General features: G+C 40.1%; 1 protein-coding gene across 1 annotated transcript in view; it reads left to right on the top strand.

The window, feature by feature from the left end:
* The window catches only part of FADS6 (fatty acid desaturase 6), an 18,233-nt gene extending 2,493 nt beyond the window's left edge, over positions 1 to 15,740 (top strand). Inside the window, exons 2-6 of the mRNA XM_029283979.1 lie at positions 4,982 to 5,148; positions 8,942 to 9,122; positions 10,672 to 10,859; positions 12,376 to 12,555; positions 15,563 to 15,740. Coding sequence (XP_029139812.1) covers positions 4,982 to 5,148; positions 8,942 to 9,122; positions 10,672 to 10,859; positions 12,376 to 12,555; positions 15,563 to 15,712 — 866 coding nt within the window. The 3' untranslated portion in view covers positions 15,713 to 15,740. The remainder of the gene's footprint in view (positions 1 to 4,981; positions 5,149 to 8,941; positions 9,123 to 10,671; positions 10,860 to 12,375; positions 12,556 to 15,562) is intronic.
* The last annotated feature ends 2,633 nt before the right edge of the window (positions 15,741 to 18,373 follow it).

Raw genomic sequence — 18,373 nt, forward strand, 5'->3', positions numbered from 1 at the left:
CTATGAAGAAGTTATGACCACAATTCTATGAATAAACTGTGGGTCATTTCACTGTGGCTCCATAATGAAGCAGCCCATGTTTTCCTTGAAGATCTGACAGTTATGTGAGAAGGACTATTAGAACTGGCAGATCTGTGGAGAAGTCAGCACAGAACTATTTTAGCCCTGTGAGGAAGCAGTGTTTTGTACATCTGTCGAACACTCTGCGGGTGGACCCCTGGACATTTTTCAGCTTAATGTGAATCTGTGGTGTAAGGCACGGGTGTCAAACTCAATTTCATTGAGGGCCGCATCAGCATTGCGGTTGCCCTTGGGGGGGGTGGCCAGGGTGGGTGCGGCCTACTGGGTGGGCGTGGATGGAGTGGGTGTGGCCTACTGGGTGGGCGTGAGTTCAGCAGGCAGCGGGGCGGTCTCACAGCGCCGAGAAGTTGAGCCGGGCAGTGCGAAGCTCGCCAACTTTGCACCCTGCTGCCTGCTGAAACTGGGCAGGCTGGGGGCTAGGCAGCATTGCACTTCTCATCAGATTCGCGCCACCCAGCTCAGGTCTTGGCGCTGAGGAGAGCACCCTGCTGCCTGCTGAAACTGGGCAGGCTGGGAGCTGGGCAGCCTCGCGTTTCTTTTTGGATTTGCACCGCCCGGCTCAGCCTCTCGGCGCTGTGAGGAGAGTGCCCTGCTGCCTGCCGAAACCCTTCCCCCAGAGCCCATCAAGCCGGATATGTGAAGTAGGCGAGGGCCATTTGCTGGCCACTTCCAGGTGATGGTGCATTTCTTCATTCCTCACAAAGGTGACACCTCCCAGCATGCACCCAGGGGGGTGGGGCCGATGCGGCAGGGGCTGGTTCCTCACTGTTTCCAGACGGCCTCGTGGAGCTAAGACTGAATGCGTTTCAGCATAGATGGCCACCACAAAATTGTACATTGGCTCCCGGCCAGCCTAGCCCAAGGCCAAGGCAGTGGGGGCCGTTCCCTCACTGTTTCCAGGATGGCTTCATGGGCCACATGAAACCACTTTATGGGCCGCATCTGGCCCCCGGGCCTTGTGTTTGACATGTCTGGCGTAAGGGGACCAGAGACACAAGCATGGCCCTTATGTCTTCAGTGTGGATTTATCAAAGCTGTGGGGTTGGGTCTAGATATTCCCCAGGTGCAAGAGCTGTTCTTGAAACATGTCATTGGTCTTTTGTTGACACATGCCATATGTCCAAAAGTCTGCTAGCTCACTACTTGACTGATGTACTAAAAACTCCTGCTTTAGTGCTGGCTATACTGAGGTGGCAGGCAATTGTGTACTGCTGGGAGAGCACCCAGCAGGAAACTTCTATGGAGGGAGGAGAATCAGATCTTTTTAATGCTAAGGATAGCTGGCCTCTCAAAGTCTCCTCTTTCTTTCCTGCACCCCATCAGTTAGGAAGAGAAGTGGGAGATGTGGGTATTTGTCTCCCTGTCAAAAGGTAAATGACTCTGAAAACCAGAGGTCAGGGTGTGGGAGGAGAATGGCCAATAGGAACAGGGTAGGTGCCTTTCTCTGAACTTTGCTTAGGATTATTGGCTGACCACTTGGCTCTGCTTGTGCCAGCAAAGTATGAAAATACTGTTGTTGTTTTTTACAGAGGAGCAAGGCATGAATGGATGCAGCCTTCATGGTGGCCTGGAGGAGGGAGGTTGGAGGACAATGCAATGCACTCCAGTTGAGAAATTGCACGTGGGCCATCCTCATACCAGAGCAAGCAGGGCGGAGAAGCCCTAAGTTTCATTGTGCTGTGGGAGTAGTGCAGTTGATCTAAGATGATAAGACAGGGATGATCAACCACTGAATATTTCAGAGTATTTTGCTGCGGTAGTCCTAGAGTTTAGTGAAACTCTAAAGTGTTTCTCTTTATGTCAGAAAGGTCTGCAACAGGAATGCAGGGAAGAAAAGCATGAAGATATAACTTCCCCAGTGAATCTTCCTAAGGGCAGTTTTGAAATGCTTTTCTTTTCTGAAGTACTCATGAAAACAGAATACCTAAAATGCATTTGACAGGAGCAAGCTGTCTCGGTGAATCACCCAGTAACAATCCATCTGAATATTATGTACAGTATATGACAGCCTTCTCCAATCCGGTATCAGGCAGATATATTGGTTTTGTAGCATCTTTTTGCCATAGTCAACATAACTGATAGGAATGCTGATAGGAATGATATGCACCGTGGCCCAATTCGTATGAGAAGATATGAAGCTAGGGAAGGTGAAATACAGAACCCCAAACAATTATGTCTATGAAATTAGAACTATTCTTTTCAGACAGCCTCTGGAAACAAACTATTTTTCTTTATTTTCTGTGTCAAATTACTCAGATTTAGTAGGAGGGCCCCAGTTCTGATTCATGATACCCTTTCATGTATCTCCATTGGAAACCTTGGTTTTATCACAATCTTTTGGCCTTACTTATTTATGTGGCATGTTTATTTTGAAGACAAAAGTAGGATAATGCAATAAGTTCCTTGAAGAAAGAGCAGGGCAGACATATGATATACATGCCAGATTCTCCTGTCTCTTGAGATAAAAAGTGGCTATCGTTTTCTCTGAGGGTATCTTATATGATTCATTTGATTTATGATGAAGAGATTGACGACTAGGGAGAAGTGTGGCTGTTTAATAAAATGCTTTGCAGCTATAAATATAGCAACATTATGCTGTGCTGTAAGATGAACCCTGGTCTTTCAATTATTCCTAGGCTGGACAAATATCCATTGAGACTATTAGTAGAACAAAGTGCCTGTGAATGGATCATTCCACTAACATTGGGCTAATCATATTGGATGCAAGTCATGCCCTGCAGATATACACTATTTTTGTATTGAATATATCAGGTTAATGCTTTCAAAATATTAGATTAGAACCAGATGTGATAGCAGATCTGTAAGAGGCTGAAATATGAAATCATCTCTGTCATGTCATATTATCTGCTTTCATCCTAGAATGTGACAATGCCACCTTATCTCAGTGAATGGTCTTGCACAGACAGAGATAGTCATAGTGGATGTTCTCTAAATTGATAGATCAGCCAGAATAAATACATCATAGTTCCTAAAGCAGGGGTCTTCAAACTTGGCCCTTTTATGACTTGTGGACTTCAACTCCCAGAATTCCTCAGCCAGCGTGCCTGGCTGAGGAATTCTGGGAGTTGAAGTCCACAAGTCATAAAAGGACCAAGTTTGAAGACCCCCTGCCCTAAAGTCTTGAACTAAAATGGGCAAAATTGGGTCTTTATTTATATATTTTAGAGAATGTTTAGCAGAGGTAATTACAACCAGGAAAAGGATATTAAATTAGAGATTATCATGCTGCAGCCTTCTTAACTTCTGCCCTGTCTTTCAAATATGATTTGTGTTTCAAATCGGTTGGGGCTGCAGTTCCCAGCAAATCAACCACTGTTACAAGAGCTCTGGGACTTCAACTGACATGCCCTGCTGGATCTTCAAAAAAACAGGAATCTCCGCAAAATACACCATTAGGCAATCCTTAAAACGTTAAGTTTGTTGAACTGTAAATAGCAAGCCAGGCTCCTATCTCATGACCTATAGACAACTGACTAAAGAGTAGAAAACAAAGAATAGGAAAAAATGGGAATTTTTCACACTGAAGAGATATAAGTAGTGGGGTCTCCAAGGCTCTGTTCTAGAACTGGTGCTTTTTAAACTTATTTGCAAATGATCTGAGATGACTAGTTGAATAGTCAACACAGCTTGACACCAAATTGTTCAGAATGGTGAAAACAATGAAGGACTGTAAACAGTTCTAAAAGGATCACTGTACAAGAGGGCATCAAAATGTCAGATGTTATTCTGTGTGAGCAAGTGTAAAGTGATGTACATTGGGCCCCCAAATCCTAACTATTCCTACAAAGATATAGGTTCAGAACTAGCAGTGACTAATAAAGAAAGAGATCCTGGAGTAATGGTAAATGGTTCAATGAAAAGGTTGACACAGGATGCATCTACTATAAAAAAGGACAACAGCATCTTAGGGATAATAAGAAATGAGTTGTCAATATTGTAATGCGCACATCTAGAATATTCCTGTTGATGAACCTCAAATGGATACAGTGGAGTTAGGGAAAGTTCAGAGGAAGGCAAATGAGATGATGAAGGGGCTTGAGCAACTTCCCTATAAAGAAAGTTTGCAATATTAGACCTTTTTTTACTCTAGAAAGAAGGTAAATGAGAGGTGACATGACTGAGGTGTACAAAATTATTCATGGTATGCATAATGTGGATGGGGAAAGCTATTTTCCCATTCCCAAAGTATTAAAACCAGAGACTACCCAATGAAATTGAATCCCGGAAGAATCAGAGCAGACAAAAGGAAAAAATAGCAATAGCAATAGCATTTAGACTTATATACCGCTCCATAGTGCTTTTCAGCCCTCTCTAGGTAGTTTACAGAGTCAACATATTGCCCTCAATAATCTGGGTCATCATTTTACCAACCTTGGAAGGATGGAAGGCTGAGTCAACCTTGAGTCGATGAGGATCGAACTGTAACCACTGTGCCACCATGGCTCTTTGGTGTACACAAATACACAATTAAACCTTGGAATTCATTACTGGAAGATGTGGTGCTGGCTACCGGTTTGTCTGGCTTTAAAAAAAGGTTGGACCAATTCATGGAAGTCATGGAGATCACCCATGATGGCAGTGTGGCTGTCTCTAAAGGCTTCTACTGGGCTTCTTTGCTTGGGCTTCCTTGCTTGGTTGGCCATTCTGAGAACAGACTGCTGGATGAGATGGCCAGAGGTCCCATACAGCAGGACACTGCTTATGTTCTCATGTGCCAAGAAAATGTTCTGCCTCTCTCCTGTAGCTCTGAACTAAACCTAGTTATGAAATTATATTTGTAACGACTACCATGGAAGATGGTAAATGACATGAATCTGGACTGCATTGTTGCCTTTGCTTATATCTGGAAAGATTCTAAGTGCTTCTTTTCCATTTCCAGGATTCCTGCTTCTACGTTCCAGTAATCCTTTTGTGTTCCTGGTGGGCATTGCTGTCCTGGGTGTGATCCATCATACCCTCGCTGTGAAGGCAAGCCACTTGGCTACCCACAATGCTCTGGTGGACTCCAAATCATGGGGGAAATTATGGAGCATATTCTTCATTGAGGTTTGTTTTTAGCTAATCCCATTCTCTGAAAGATAGAAAGCAGGACAAGACTTCTGTGGGTATGTGATATTCATCCAAAATGAAAAATTGACGCAACCTGCGTAAATTACAATAGCTAAACCAAACAATCATATGCATCTATTTAATTCATTTACTGTATATACTCCTGAAATTATACAATTTATGATTGTTTATGATCATATTTAACAAGAAAGTGGACATGGCCATTTTGAAACATGCCCATCCTGTTTTTCAAGTTTTAATATAGTTCACTACCAATGTTTCACTGCAAAATTATTTGGAAATGTTTGGGGATATTGCCATATCCATACAACCCAAAGTGCAATGCTTTCCAGATTTGTTTTTTTTCTTAGATACTGTGGGAGAGAACAACTAGCTTAATGTTACATTGGTTCATTGCTTGTGTGAATGCAGTAATGATAAAGTAATAATGCTAGCAATTAAATTAATTGTGGCTACTTAAAATCAAAGAGATGATAGCAGTTACCAAGTTCATTAAATCTGCAATCTAGGACTTTTAGCAAAAGGCATCTTATTTATATTGTGAAGAATATTAATAGTTGGCACCTGATGTTGATATTGTTGATATTCCATAAATACACGGTTGTTATTTGGACATAATGCCTTAGGAACATAGAAGTTCCTTCCACATTAAACAATTAAATATGTCAATTATGCTATGTCAGTAATCATAAATCTTATTTTGGGTCTAATAAAGTTTTCGTTCCCTCTTTATTGGATCTTTATTGGATGGATAATTGCATTAATATATTTGAAAATCCTTTCTTCCTTTCTCTTGTTAGGTCACAGAAAGTAATAAAATTAGTACCACAATTGGCAAAAGCTAGTTTTGTTGTGTTTTTGCAAGCTAGTAGAATTGGGAATATTTAATAGCTTTAAATATTATTTTCAATTATGTGTAAGAAGCTGAATTGCACATCACAGTAAAATGGAACTAAAACCGGCATTGTGCTGATTAGGGGATTTCTGTACCATTGAAGGACAAATAGTTGGAACAGCTTGAACTAAAGCAATGTCTCCAGTCAACAATCAATAATCTATTTTCTTCTCAGCAGCATTCCAAGGAAGTCAAGAATAATTTTTTGCATGTAGATCATAGGGGATAGTTACATTTTTATTCTTTGTCTGAAAAGGATGAGTGGGAAATAGCCAGCATACATATCCCAACAAACGGCAATTCTTGAAGGAAAAAAAAAATTGAATTGAGCCAGTAATGCATTGCACCTTGAAATGAGTGTACTGAAAGGGACTGAATGGAGAGTATTTATACATGATCTCCTGATTCATTTTAGGAAACTCTTTTATTGACAAGTGCTTTTGATTCTCTGTCAAACAGAGAAGATATTTCTGGTCACAATTAGTATAACTCAGGGGTCTTCAAACTTGGCCCTTTTATGACTTGTGGACTTCAACTCCCATAATTCCTCAGCCTGGCTGAGGAATTCTGGGAGTTGAAGTCCACAAGTCATAAAAGGGCCAAGTTTGAAGACCCCTGGTATAACTGAATGACCTTCAGAGAACTGAAAATACTTCAGTGCTTATTTTATATTTCCAAACTTCTTTTGTTTTGAAGTAATATGGGGATATTAAATACCTACATACACAAACATGTGAGATTCTGCAGTAGAACAACAACTTTGGGGAGCTGCAATTGGAAAAAAAACTTCTGAATCTGTTTCTGTGGCTCAGTTGATGCTTTTCTTGCACTGAGGCAGGTTTGCAGAAATGGCTGACAAACCACAGGTAGTCCTTGACTTACAACAATTCGTTTAGCAACCGTTTGAACTTACAATAGTACTTAAAAAAAAGCAATTCACAACCAGTCCTCACAGTTACAACCATCGCAGCATCCCCAGAAGCACATGATTAAAATTTGGGTGCTTGGTCACTGGCATGTAGTATTTACAACAACTGCAGCATCCTGGGGTCCTGCGATCACCCTTTGTGGCGTTTCCAACCTGTTTCTGGCAAGCAAAGTCAACAGGAAAAACTGGATTAGCAAACACGTGATTCGCTAAATAACACCATTCGCTTAACAACTCCAGTGATTAGTTAACTGTAACAAAAAGGTTGTGAAATCAGTGTGGCTCACTTAATCTCCTTACTTAGCAGCAGAAATTCTGGTTCCAATTGTGGTTGTAAATCAAGGATTATCTTATAGCATGGGTGTCAAACTTGCCACATCACATGACGTATCATGACTTTTTTTGCATTGCCGGACCTGGGGTGGGTGCGGCCTCCTTATGATGCAACTGACCCGCAGGCCGGCAGTTTGACACCCCTGTCTTATAGCAAGGTAGGCATTCTGGTAGTGATTTTATGTGTGAATTTCATAGAATTGTAGAGTTGGGAGTGGCTATTTTGGTCCTCAGGTCCAATCTCCTACTTAATGTCGGAATCCAAATTAAACCATCCTGGACAAATGGCTCCGTATGTAGTCCCCACTTGAACAGATAGAGTGAAGGCAGCCAACACCTTTCTACATGATTGGTTCTGTTTTTTATTTGCTCTTACTGCTTCTGTAACATTTAATCATAATCTGTACTGTAACTCCATTATTCTGTGTCTTCGAATCTGGAGTGAGAGAGAACAAGCCTTGACCTACTTTGATCGGACATACTTGTGGCTATCTGAAAAACATTATCTTGTGTTCGCCTTTTCTCAAGACTAAGCAACCACGGTGATATTTCTCTTCATAAAGCGACGTTTGAGTCCTCTCATTATCCACACGTTCTCTAAACCTTCTTTGAATGCTTTTAAAGTGTGGTGCTCAGAACTGGATATACAGAAATCCAAATGAGATCTGTCCAAACCAGAACAAGGTGGAACAATTACATCTCATGATTTCTAAGTTATACTCCTAATTATAGTTCCCTTCAGATCCATCTAGCATGGCCAGTGGCATTAGTCTGTGGAAACTGTATCAGAATATCTAGAGCAGGGGTAGTCAACCTTGGCTCTTTTATGACTCGTGGACTTCAACTCCCAGAATTCCTGAGCCAGCCATGCTGGCTCAGGAATTCTGGGAGTTGAAGTCCACGAGTCATAAAAGAGCCAAGGTTGACTACCCCTGATCTAGAGAGTAACAAGTTGAACACTTCTGTGATATATATATGTTTTATGTATAATTGGATGACATAAGCTGAGTAAATGTCTCCATTGGTACATTATGGACTCCTGAAGGTGGCTTATCCCATCATACACCTGTTTAAATCAAATGCCCTCTTTAAATCAAATTAAATGATTTGAAGATTTATACTGTTATCAACATTGCTTTAAAACCATCACACTCCAACAAACAGCAATCAAATTTAGGAGTGCAACTTTAAAGATCTTCATTTGTATGATCTGCTACAGACTTCCTCAACTTGGTTCCTTCCAGCTACCATATTTTGGAATGCAATTCTGACTGTTGAGTGTTATGGAGGAATTCATCATTTCTTGGGTGATGGGAGCTGTATTCTAACACAGGGGTCCCCAACCCCTGGTCCGTGGACTGGTACCGGGCCACAGCATGCCAGCAACCGGTCTGCACAAACAAGCAAAGCCCCATCCGTGGGATGCAGGCAGCACACAAAACCACGCACTCTCTGGTCCGTGGAAAAACCTTTCTCCACGGAATCGGTCCCTGGTGCCCAAAAGGTTGGGAACCTCTGTTCTAACACATCTACTGAATATCATAGATATAAAGTACCATATACATATGGAGGTAATTGCAGTGTTCTTTATTTACCATTTCTTTCTGTCCCAGGTTTGCTCCGCTTTCACAGCAGAACGAGGGTCCTACAACCATGTAAAAATGCACCACGCTTATACAAACGTCATTGGCCTCGGGGATTCCAGTACCTGGAAGGTTCCTTTCCTGAACCGTTATGTTTATATGTTCATTGCACCTATTGCTGTACCTATCATAACTCCTTTAATAGCCATTGGTATGTTACTGTCCTCCGAATCCTCCTACTAATCAGCATACCCTTCTCTTCATTAGTTTTACAGTGTTAATGTTGAATGCAATTACATCTCTTCATTAATATTGACTGTCGTTATAGCTCACTCTATGTGGAATTCTGCCTTTGAAAGAATCAGAGAAGTAGAACGAATAATGATAATGCCAGCAGCCTAAACCTTCTTCCATGAGATAAAGCTATTCACCCAGCAGCTTGCAACACAGATTATATGATGTGTTATTGGATAAGTGCCTCCCCCAAATCCCTCTGCTCTGGTTTAATTTTTAAAAAATGTACTAAAAAAAGGGTAGATTTTTAAAGATTACAATCAGGCCTCTGGATTTATATATACATACACACACACACAGAATTTTAAATTTCATCAGAGAATGAGCACTGGGAAAAGCGGCATCTGATCCTTTCTCATGAAAAATTAAATTCTTCCCTCCCCCAAACTACAATGTGTGTCTTAGAAGGGAAATCCTTTATTTTTCTCTCTTGGGAGTTCCATCCATCAAAAAAATAGCCTAAAGGACAATTCTAAACTCCTCCTTTCAAAGCACCTTTTCTTGAACATTTAAAACTTTGTAGCCCTGATCTAAGTCTAAAAGAGTAGAGGAAGTCCTCAACGTATGACCACAATTAAAGCCAGAATCTGCATTGTTAAGTAAAGCGGTTGTTAAGTGTGTCCTGCTTGCTTTTACAACCCTTTTTTTGCCACAGCTGTCAAGCTGTAGTTCATTGCAGTTAACTGAGTCACATGGTCATTAAACAAATCCAGCTTCCCCCATTGACTTTGCTTGTCGGAAGCTGGCTGGGAAAGTCGCGAATGGTGTTCACATGACCCTGGGACACTGCGACCATTGTAAATACATGCCAAGCATTCAAATTTTGATCACATAGGGATGCTGTGATTGTCTTAAGTGTGAATACCAGTGGCAAGTCGCTATTTTCAGTGCCGTGGTAACTTCATACAATCACTACATAAGTCAAGGATTATGTGTATCTCCTAAATGTTGCAAGATTGCCAAAAAAACCAAAATGTGGTTGCAGTTTAGAAGATATAAATTGTTCAAGGGAGAAATAGTGAAACCGCAGTTTACACCATGCCTGCACTACCTTTCCACATTTCATAGCCGTGTGATTTCCCATAATGGGAATGGTCAAGTCCCTTAATTGCAGAGCACAATCAAGAGTATAGACTTTTTAAAATTAGTTGTAAAGCCAAGGGTTAAGTCTTAGAATACAAGATATTGAGAACAAATTAGAGCAAACATCTAGCCATTTCTTACTAGTGAGTTCTTTAGGTAAGGTCTCTGAATTTCCTTTTCCAAGGCTGTGTGCATGATGGGCTAACTATCCATTTCTTTGACGAGTTTGTAATGTCCTTTCCCATCTCCTGGTTGTTTGTCTCAATAAATACGCCTTTCCCTTTCTCAACCTCAGAGCAATTTCTTGTACCTTTTTTTCCCCTACAAAAATAGCAAGAAGAAGAAATAATAGCTTCCCTATTCACTTACTGTCGTTTCAATAGGTTTACTCAGAGAGGTAGAACTGAAAACTGCCATTCGGACTCTGTGTTGTATATTCATTGGTCTGTATGCCCATTATTGGCTGCTGCTTAATATCTCAGGATTCCAGTCTAGCTGGTCTGCACTCGGCTGTATGTTGATTACCCGTGCTCTCCTCGCCCATGCATACATCCATGTCAATATCTTCCAGGTAAGGCTATCATCCCTGTGTTGTATGAAGGAATCTATTAGCTTAGCATCTCTTGGCATAAGAATCCTGCATTGTAAAACTGCCCATGTTTTCCCTTTGAGTATATTCTGGTTGCCCAGATTTGCCCTATGTCTGGATGCTGCTTATAAATGAAGTATGCCTTGCTACAGTGCATGTAGCTATGTTTTGCCATTATCCCTCAATGCATCCCCAGGAGCCATAATTTATTTAAATTTTAAATATTACTACTACTTTGCTGATATTAATAGATATTTTTATTTTGGTGTAATTTTAGATATATTTAATATAAAAGAGTGCTTATATTTTAATATACGCTACATCCCGGATTTTAGATTTTATATGTCAGATGCTAGTGAGGTTATTTTACAAATGTATTTTAACTCTGTACTAAATTTTATTTGTCAATTATCAGTACTGGTCTTCGATCGCGCTAAATCGAATCGAACAATTGAGTGGGAAATTAAAGAGGTTGAGAAAGGGGACTTTAGAGATTCTGAAAAGATAATTGGAACAACTATTTTCAATGTTAATACTATTTTTAGCTATGTGAATGCGCTAAAGATTGCACTGGGGCGATGGTCTTGGGCATAGTCATGTAAAAATAAGGATGTTTCTAGCTGTAGGCTTCTTAGAAGTAACATAATATTGGGCAATCATTTCATAATTCATTCTGTAAGAGGTATTTTTTGATTAAAAAATACTGGGAAAACATGGAAGAGTTTCCGATTGTCCTACAGAAACGTAATGAGATATAGTCTTACATAAACCTGGCGGGATTTGCTTCCAAGTATTTGATTGTATTTTTTTTTTAATTAAATGCTGTATACTGAGTATTTCTCAGAAAGAGTCTAATTTGCATTTGGGGAACTTGGATCTTCAAATATTGCTGAATTCCCAGCGTCTGTCTCTACTGGGTGTGCTGGCTGAGATCAGTAACATGTAGAGGGCTATAGGTTTTCCATCTCTTGTTCATACTTCTTTGCTTTATATATGAGTTTTTCTCCAAATATTCCACAGAATGGAATCTATAACACTGCAAAAAAAAAATTGAACAAATCACTCAGATGAGCTGTGGTGGTGCAGTGGTTAGAATGCAGTATTGTATACTGTATTCAGTATTCTGACTGGCTCAAGGTTGATTCAGCCTTCCATCCTTCTGAGGTTGGCAAAATGAGGATCCAGATTGTTGGGGGCAATACGCTCACATTTGGAAACCACTCAGAGTGTGCTGTAAAGCTCTATGGCGTGGTCTATAAGTCTAAGTCAGGGGGTTGGACTAGATGATCTCCAAGGTCCCTTCCAACTTTATTATTATTATTATTATTATTATTATTATTATTATTATTATTATTATTATTATTATTATTATTATTATTATTAAGTTTTATTGCTATTTCACAGATAAAAAAATCCTTCTTGGCTGACAGCATCGCTATCCCAAGAGTTTTAGTTTCCTAATGTCCTAATAAATTAACATTTGTTGTTTATCTTATAGCATATTGGCCTACCCATGTTTTCACCTGATAAGAAGCCAAAACGAATCCACATGATGAGCTGTGGAGTTCTCAATTTGCCTCGAAATCCTCTGTTGGACTGGGTTTTTGGACACTCGATCATTAGTTGTCATGTGGAACATCATCTTTTCCCAGCTTTTTCTGATAACATGTGCCTGAAGGTGCGAGGTTGAATGACAGATGGAATGGGCATTTGGAAGGGTAGGGTGGGCAAAATAAATACCCGCTGAATGTTTACTTGTAAAGAGAAGGGTATGTATTTAAAAGGTGATGAGTTTCATGTAGGGCAAAATTCTATCCCTCAACAACAGGGGGGAAAAAAGTATGTTCTTGATCAGAAATTAGTTTTTATATAGTTCAGGCTTCTTTGAGATTGACAGGGGACACTGGGCCAAAACTATACATCCTATAGACCTGAAATCATATTTTCTAAAGAATAAGTTTCATTTCTGAATGATAAGAAATATGTTTTACATTGCACATTCTAATTCTTCCTTCCATGGATAATATACACAGATAATTTCATTTTGCTTTATAGTACTTGACATAACAAAATTGTTGGTTTCTCTTCAAGAATTCTTCAAGTTCTCTTAAGGGAGCTAAAATGGCAGGTATCTCAGAGGCTGCTAAAGCATTCTGTCTATACTGTTTAATTAATACTTATTTCAGTTGTATATATATTGGGAAGCACGCAATCTGGCAAGGAGGAGGTCTCAAATGCAGAGTTAGCCTGGAGTCACTACATAACCACAAAAAGCTACGATCAATTACCCTCCAAACACTTTTGAGCCTATTTCTTCCCAAGAGAAAGTTGCCAGGCTGGGGAGATTCCTATATTATAGGCAGAACATAATAAAGTGGTTAGTCTTGTTCGCACCTGACAAGATTTTTTGCCATTTTTAGTGATCAGCAGTGTTCTTTACATTTGGCTCTGGGCCTATCCTAATCAAAAATAAACATTAGTGACTTCCGGTTCCGGATTGCGGCATGTGCAGTCGTGTAGAGAGACTTCTCTCTTCGCCGGCTGCTTTCCCTCTGCCAGTAGACCCTTAATCGGGTCGAAAAGTCACCCTGGAGGGGCAACTACCGTTGAGATCCTCATCGACTGTGGAAGGGCGGCAGCTCCTTCTGCGGTCCGAGATTACTCCTTAGGGCCAACGGAGAAAAGATTGGCCAGTAAAATGGCCGATCACTTTGCTGCTGTAACCAGAAGTCAGAAGAACATCTAAGCGCAAAAAACCACCGTGGTTGATCCGGGTGAAACTTTTTTTTCTCCTCTCTTAGCCCTTTTCTCTTTTTTGTTTCCTGTAAAAAGCATTTTTGGAACTATTTCCCTGCTTTAAGACAGCGGCGTTTGTTAGTGTGGGAATAGAAGCTTTGAAATGGAATGAAAATTAATTTCAATTGACTATTTTTTATTTCTATTTACTTTGGGGTCTTGAAAAAAATTTTATTATTGAATTTTATTACTGGATTTAGTTTATATGTGAAGAATATTATTTTTTTTTCTGATTTTGTCAATGTCATTTTTGGTGTCTGGGAAGAGACTTTACAGTCTACTGAGGACACCTTGTGGAGAAATTTAAAATTGCAACTGTCTTTTTTCTCTGTCTGATGCTGAGATTGGCTTTGACCTTCAGATCATCATAAAAGGGAAAAGACAAAGAAATTTAACAGCTGTTAAATTTGTGGGGGTGGACACTGGCTAAATGTTATTAAATACAGCCTCCACTAAAAGATAACAGGACTGTTTCTAGTTACTATTGAAATGGAGAAACCCTATTTACAACTCAACTGTAAACTTATATTGGAAAAAATTTATGAAGCCACTGAGCAAGTATGTCTGCAAATAAAAGAGAGTACCACAGAAATAAAAAACAGAAACTCTATTTCGACTTTACAAACTGACCTTCAGATCTCATCTGACTATTCTACAAACCAAAAAATAACAGAAGAGGAATTAATCAACATTAAAGAAGATTCTATCTCATTCTATGTACAACCTACTGAGATTCCTGATGACCAAAAAATGACTGTAACTAAACCATCCACAACTTTAAAATTAACAGAAATGGGCATGCAAATACAACTGATTGAGGACTATGGCAATTTTGATAATCAACTACTAACCACAAAACTGGACATAATTGAGTGTCTTACTCAGCAGATTCAAATGTCGAGATTTCAATTTTTAAAACAACAAGGGATTATCTACAAAGGAGGCAGGTCTCTAAAACAGAGGAGGGGACGTTCTTCCTTGACTCAAATGATACCACAAGGAACAAAGAGAGACTTATTTGTTGGTGTAGAGGCTTTGTTATGGAAACCTGCTTGGCACAAAAAGAAAGCTAGAATAAGATTTAAGATTGTGACCTAAAACTGTACACAATTGATTTACAAGGTTTTTTAGACACGGATTGATTCAAGGTTTAAGATTGCTAAATAAGACATTAGAGATCCTGAATGAATAAGGATTAATTAAATATGTGAACTTAGTGAGAAGATGTTTTTCTTTTTTGTATTAATATGTTTGTTGAGGATATAACAATTATTTGGATCGGATTTAAATTTTACTGAGTGGGTTAAAAGAGTTTTACATAGATATTGATTGATTGATAGATTATAGATTTAAAATAGAGTAGAAATGTATTTTTTGGAGTAATATTCTTGTTTTTAGAAAGGATAGTTATTTTGTAATGGAAGGAGAATGAGAGGGATCTTTGATAAAAGAAGTAATGATATTAATAAATGAGTCACTGATTATGTTAAGGCAAAAGGGAAAGTAGAGACACCTGAAGTGTTAACAATATGTTTATCTAAACTAAATTGGAATATGGTAATTGTAAATAGTAAAGCTCAATACAGGATCTGGATTTATATAGATGAAATGTTATTGATGATTCTTTTGATTGATTGAACGTTACTGAAAAATACATTAATTTGAATATATTATATTATTTGAGGGAATAGAGAGGGAGTTTTTAATGATTTAATTTGAATTACATATGTATGATTTTACTTTTGGATAATTGATTACCCTGTTACCACCTTGTTTCTCAAGCACCTGGTTGTAAAAAGAAAAAAACAATAAAACTTGTTTTAAAAAAATAAATAAATAAACATTAGTATTTACTATAATACTAACCTTATCTTTCCTTTATATTTCAGATAAAACCTGTGGTTTCTCAGTATTTGAAAAAGAAGAAATTACAATACAATGAGGATTCTTACTGGTCACGCTTGAAGCTATTCCTGGACAAATATGAAGAACTGATGGTCCATGCACCTCCTATTTCTGAACTTGTGGGGATTCAGTAATGGTACTTTTATGGCTAGAGCTAGGGCCTTAAGACAGCATGGTTTCTTTTTCCAAGATCAATGCATTTAAAGTCTAAGTTAAGTTAGACCTTTTAAGTTTAAGTTTTAGGAAAATCAGTATATTATCAGCAAAAGGTATCTTTAGATACCGGATGCAACTGCCCAGTAATGGGTCATAGGCAGGGGTCGGCAACCTTACACTCAAAGAGCCATTTGGACCCGTTTCCCACAGAAAACACCAGGAGCCATAAAACCCTGCTGCTTCCCCCCCCAGCACTCCACTGCTCCACCGCTGCTGCTGCTTACCCCCTCCCCCCGTGCAGAGCGCCCTGCCCCTGCTGCTTTCTCCCCCTACCTCCCCCACCCTGCCGCCACTTTTCCTCCTACCTCCCCCACGTGGAGTGCCCTGCCACTGCTTTTTCCTACCTCCCCGTGCAGAGCACCCTGCCGCTGTTGCTTTCTAGCCTTACCTCCCCCTCACGGAGCGCCTTGCCACCGCTTTTCCCTCCTATCTCCCCCACACGGAGTGTCCTGCTGCCACTTTTTCCTTCTACCTCCCCTGCGCAGAGCACCCTGCCACTGCTGCTTTCTCGCCCTACCTCCTCCGTGCAGAGCGCCCTGCTGCCGCTTTTCCCTCCTACCTCCCCTGCGCCAAGCGCTCTGCCACCGCGGCTTTCCCTAGCAGCGAAGTTGGAGTTTGGGAGGCAGCGGCAGGGCGTAGCCCAGGCATGGCCCAGCAGCAAAGCTCGTCCTCCCCACTCAAGGCGCAGTAGCAGGATTGCTTTCAATAAGGCGGGCACACATGAGCGAGCAGCGCACCTAGCTCTTATTGTTTGAGAGCAATCCTGTTGCTGCACTTCCGCTTTCTTCAACCATGATTCCCCCCCTCCCCAGCCAGCCAGCTCTTCATGAATTTAACATGGGCATAAAAATGTTTTACCACCTTTATCAATATTACAAAGAAAAGTTTAAGAACTTTAATTGTGCTTGATCAGGTTCACTCATTTTCCTCCAGTTACTCTCTTTGCATCTCTTACCCACTTCATCACCCTCTGAAAGCCAAAGGACTCACAATGATCCACACTCATCGAGAGGATCCTGCAATCTAATCTGAGCTGTCATAACCTTTCATTCCAGCATGATTATAGCAGGTTATTCTCTATCCCTCTTTGTCTCCGTCTCTCTGTCTCTCTCTCTCTCTCATTACAATGTTCTCTGTTTTTCAAATATTTTTATTAAGGATTATAAATGAAAAGAGTAAAAGCCGGTGCAAACTATAAAACCTACAAATAGAAAAATAGAAAAGAAAAATTTGCGGGGGAAAAAAAAAGGACAGGAGAAAGAGGGGGAAAAAACTTTTCTCCTTCATCCCAACAGGTAAAAACAATTTTAGTAGCTTATCTACCATCTTTAAATACAGCATAATTATCCCCATACCTCATCTCTTAATTAAAAAAAAGATCAAAATATTTCATTAAACGTTCTTTACTAAAAGTCCAGTAAGGACAACCACATATATTCTCATTCTCTCTCTCTCTCTCTCTCTCTCTCTCTCTCTCTCTCTCTCTCTCTCTCCCCCTCCCTCCCTCTCCCTCTTTCTCTCTCTCCAATATATCATTTAGCTCTGATAAAATAAGCCACATTTATAAGTCTTCCCTGATTTTTTAAAGATAGTGATTAACTGCTTCAAAAAACAAACAAAAAACTAGCTTGCTGTTCAAGACAAAAATCTTTCAAAATTTAAAAGAAAATATTTTGTAAATCCAATACTTCATTTATCACTTCTCATGCAGTTTTTTTGCTCAATAAGGCGAGCAATCCCGCTGCTGCACCTCTACTTTCTTCAATCATGATTACCCTTGCCCAGCCAGCCAGCCACCATCGCCGATCTTCTCCTCGTGATCCCCCCCTCCCCAGCCAGCCAGCCACCATCGCTGACCTACTCCTCACCTGGCCAGCTGGCCTCACGCTCTCCTCCTCCTCCTCCTCCTCGTCCTCCGCACTCAATCGGTTGCTAGCGACTTGGGTGGCTCTGCTCCGTCCGAGTTGAAGAAAGCGGAGGCGTAACAGAAAACAGCTTTCCCAAAAAGAAAAGAAGTTTGTGGGCAGTCCCACAAACAAAAGAAGTGGGACTAAAAAAGTTCAATCAGTCAATTCCAACTTCACGAGATCTTTTTTTTCCCACAAGAAATTGGAATTGACTGATTGAACTTTTTTAATCCCACTTCTTTTTTTTTTTTTGTGGGACTGCAAATGGCGGAGGACTGGGAAACGCAATAGAGGGATGAAAGAGCCGCATGCGGCTCCAGAGCCGCGGGTTGCCGACCCCTGGTCATAGGGGAAAATCAATAGTTCCAATTAATTCAATTGTACTATCTTTGATTCTCTTCTCTGCTGTAATAATCTTTGCACACTGATACATTTAACAGATCATTTCAGATTCTGCTATTCTGCAACCTGAGGGAGGGGAATCTAAGGGCTATTTAATGTTCTTCCTCTTAAATTAAAATAACTTAAAAGTTAAAAGACATTTGTACAGTGCAAACTTTGACAAGTTCTATGCAGCAATTTCTTTTCCTCATCTTGGGTGTATGACAGCAAAGACATAGTCTGCTACTAACTGATCTGAAATCCACAGTGGAGAAAATATAAGCCACCTTT

The sequence above is a fragment of the Protobothrops mucrosquamatus genome, unplaced genomic scaffold, assembly GCF_001527695.2.
Source record: "Protobothrops mucrosquamatus isolate PMUCROS unplaced genomic scaffold, P.Mucros_1.0 scaffold305, whole genome shotgun sequence".
Lineage (NCBI taxonomy): Eukaryota > Metazoa > Chordata > Lepidosauria > Squamata > Viperidae > Protobothrops > Protobothrops mucrosquamatus.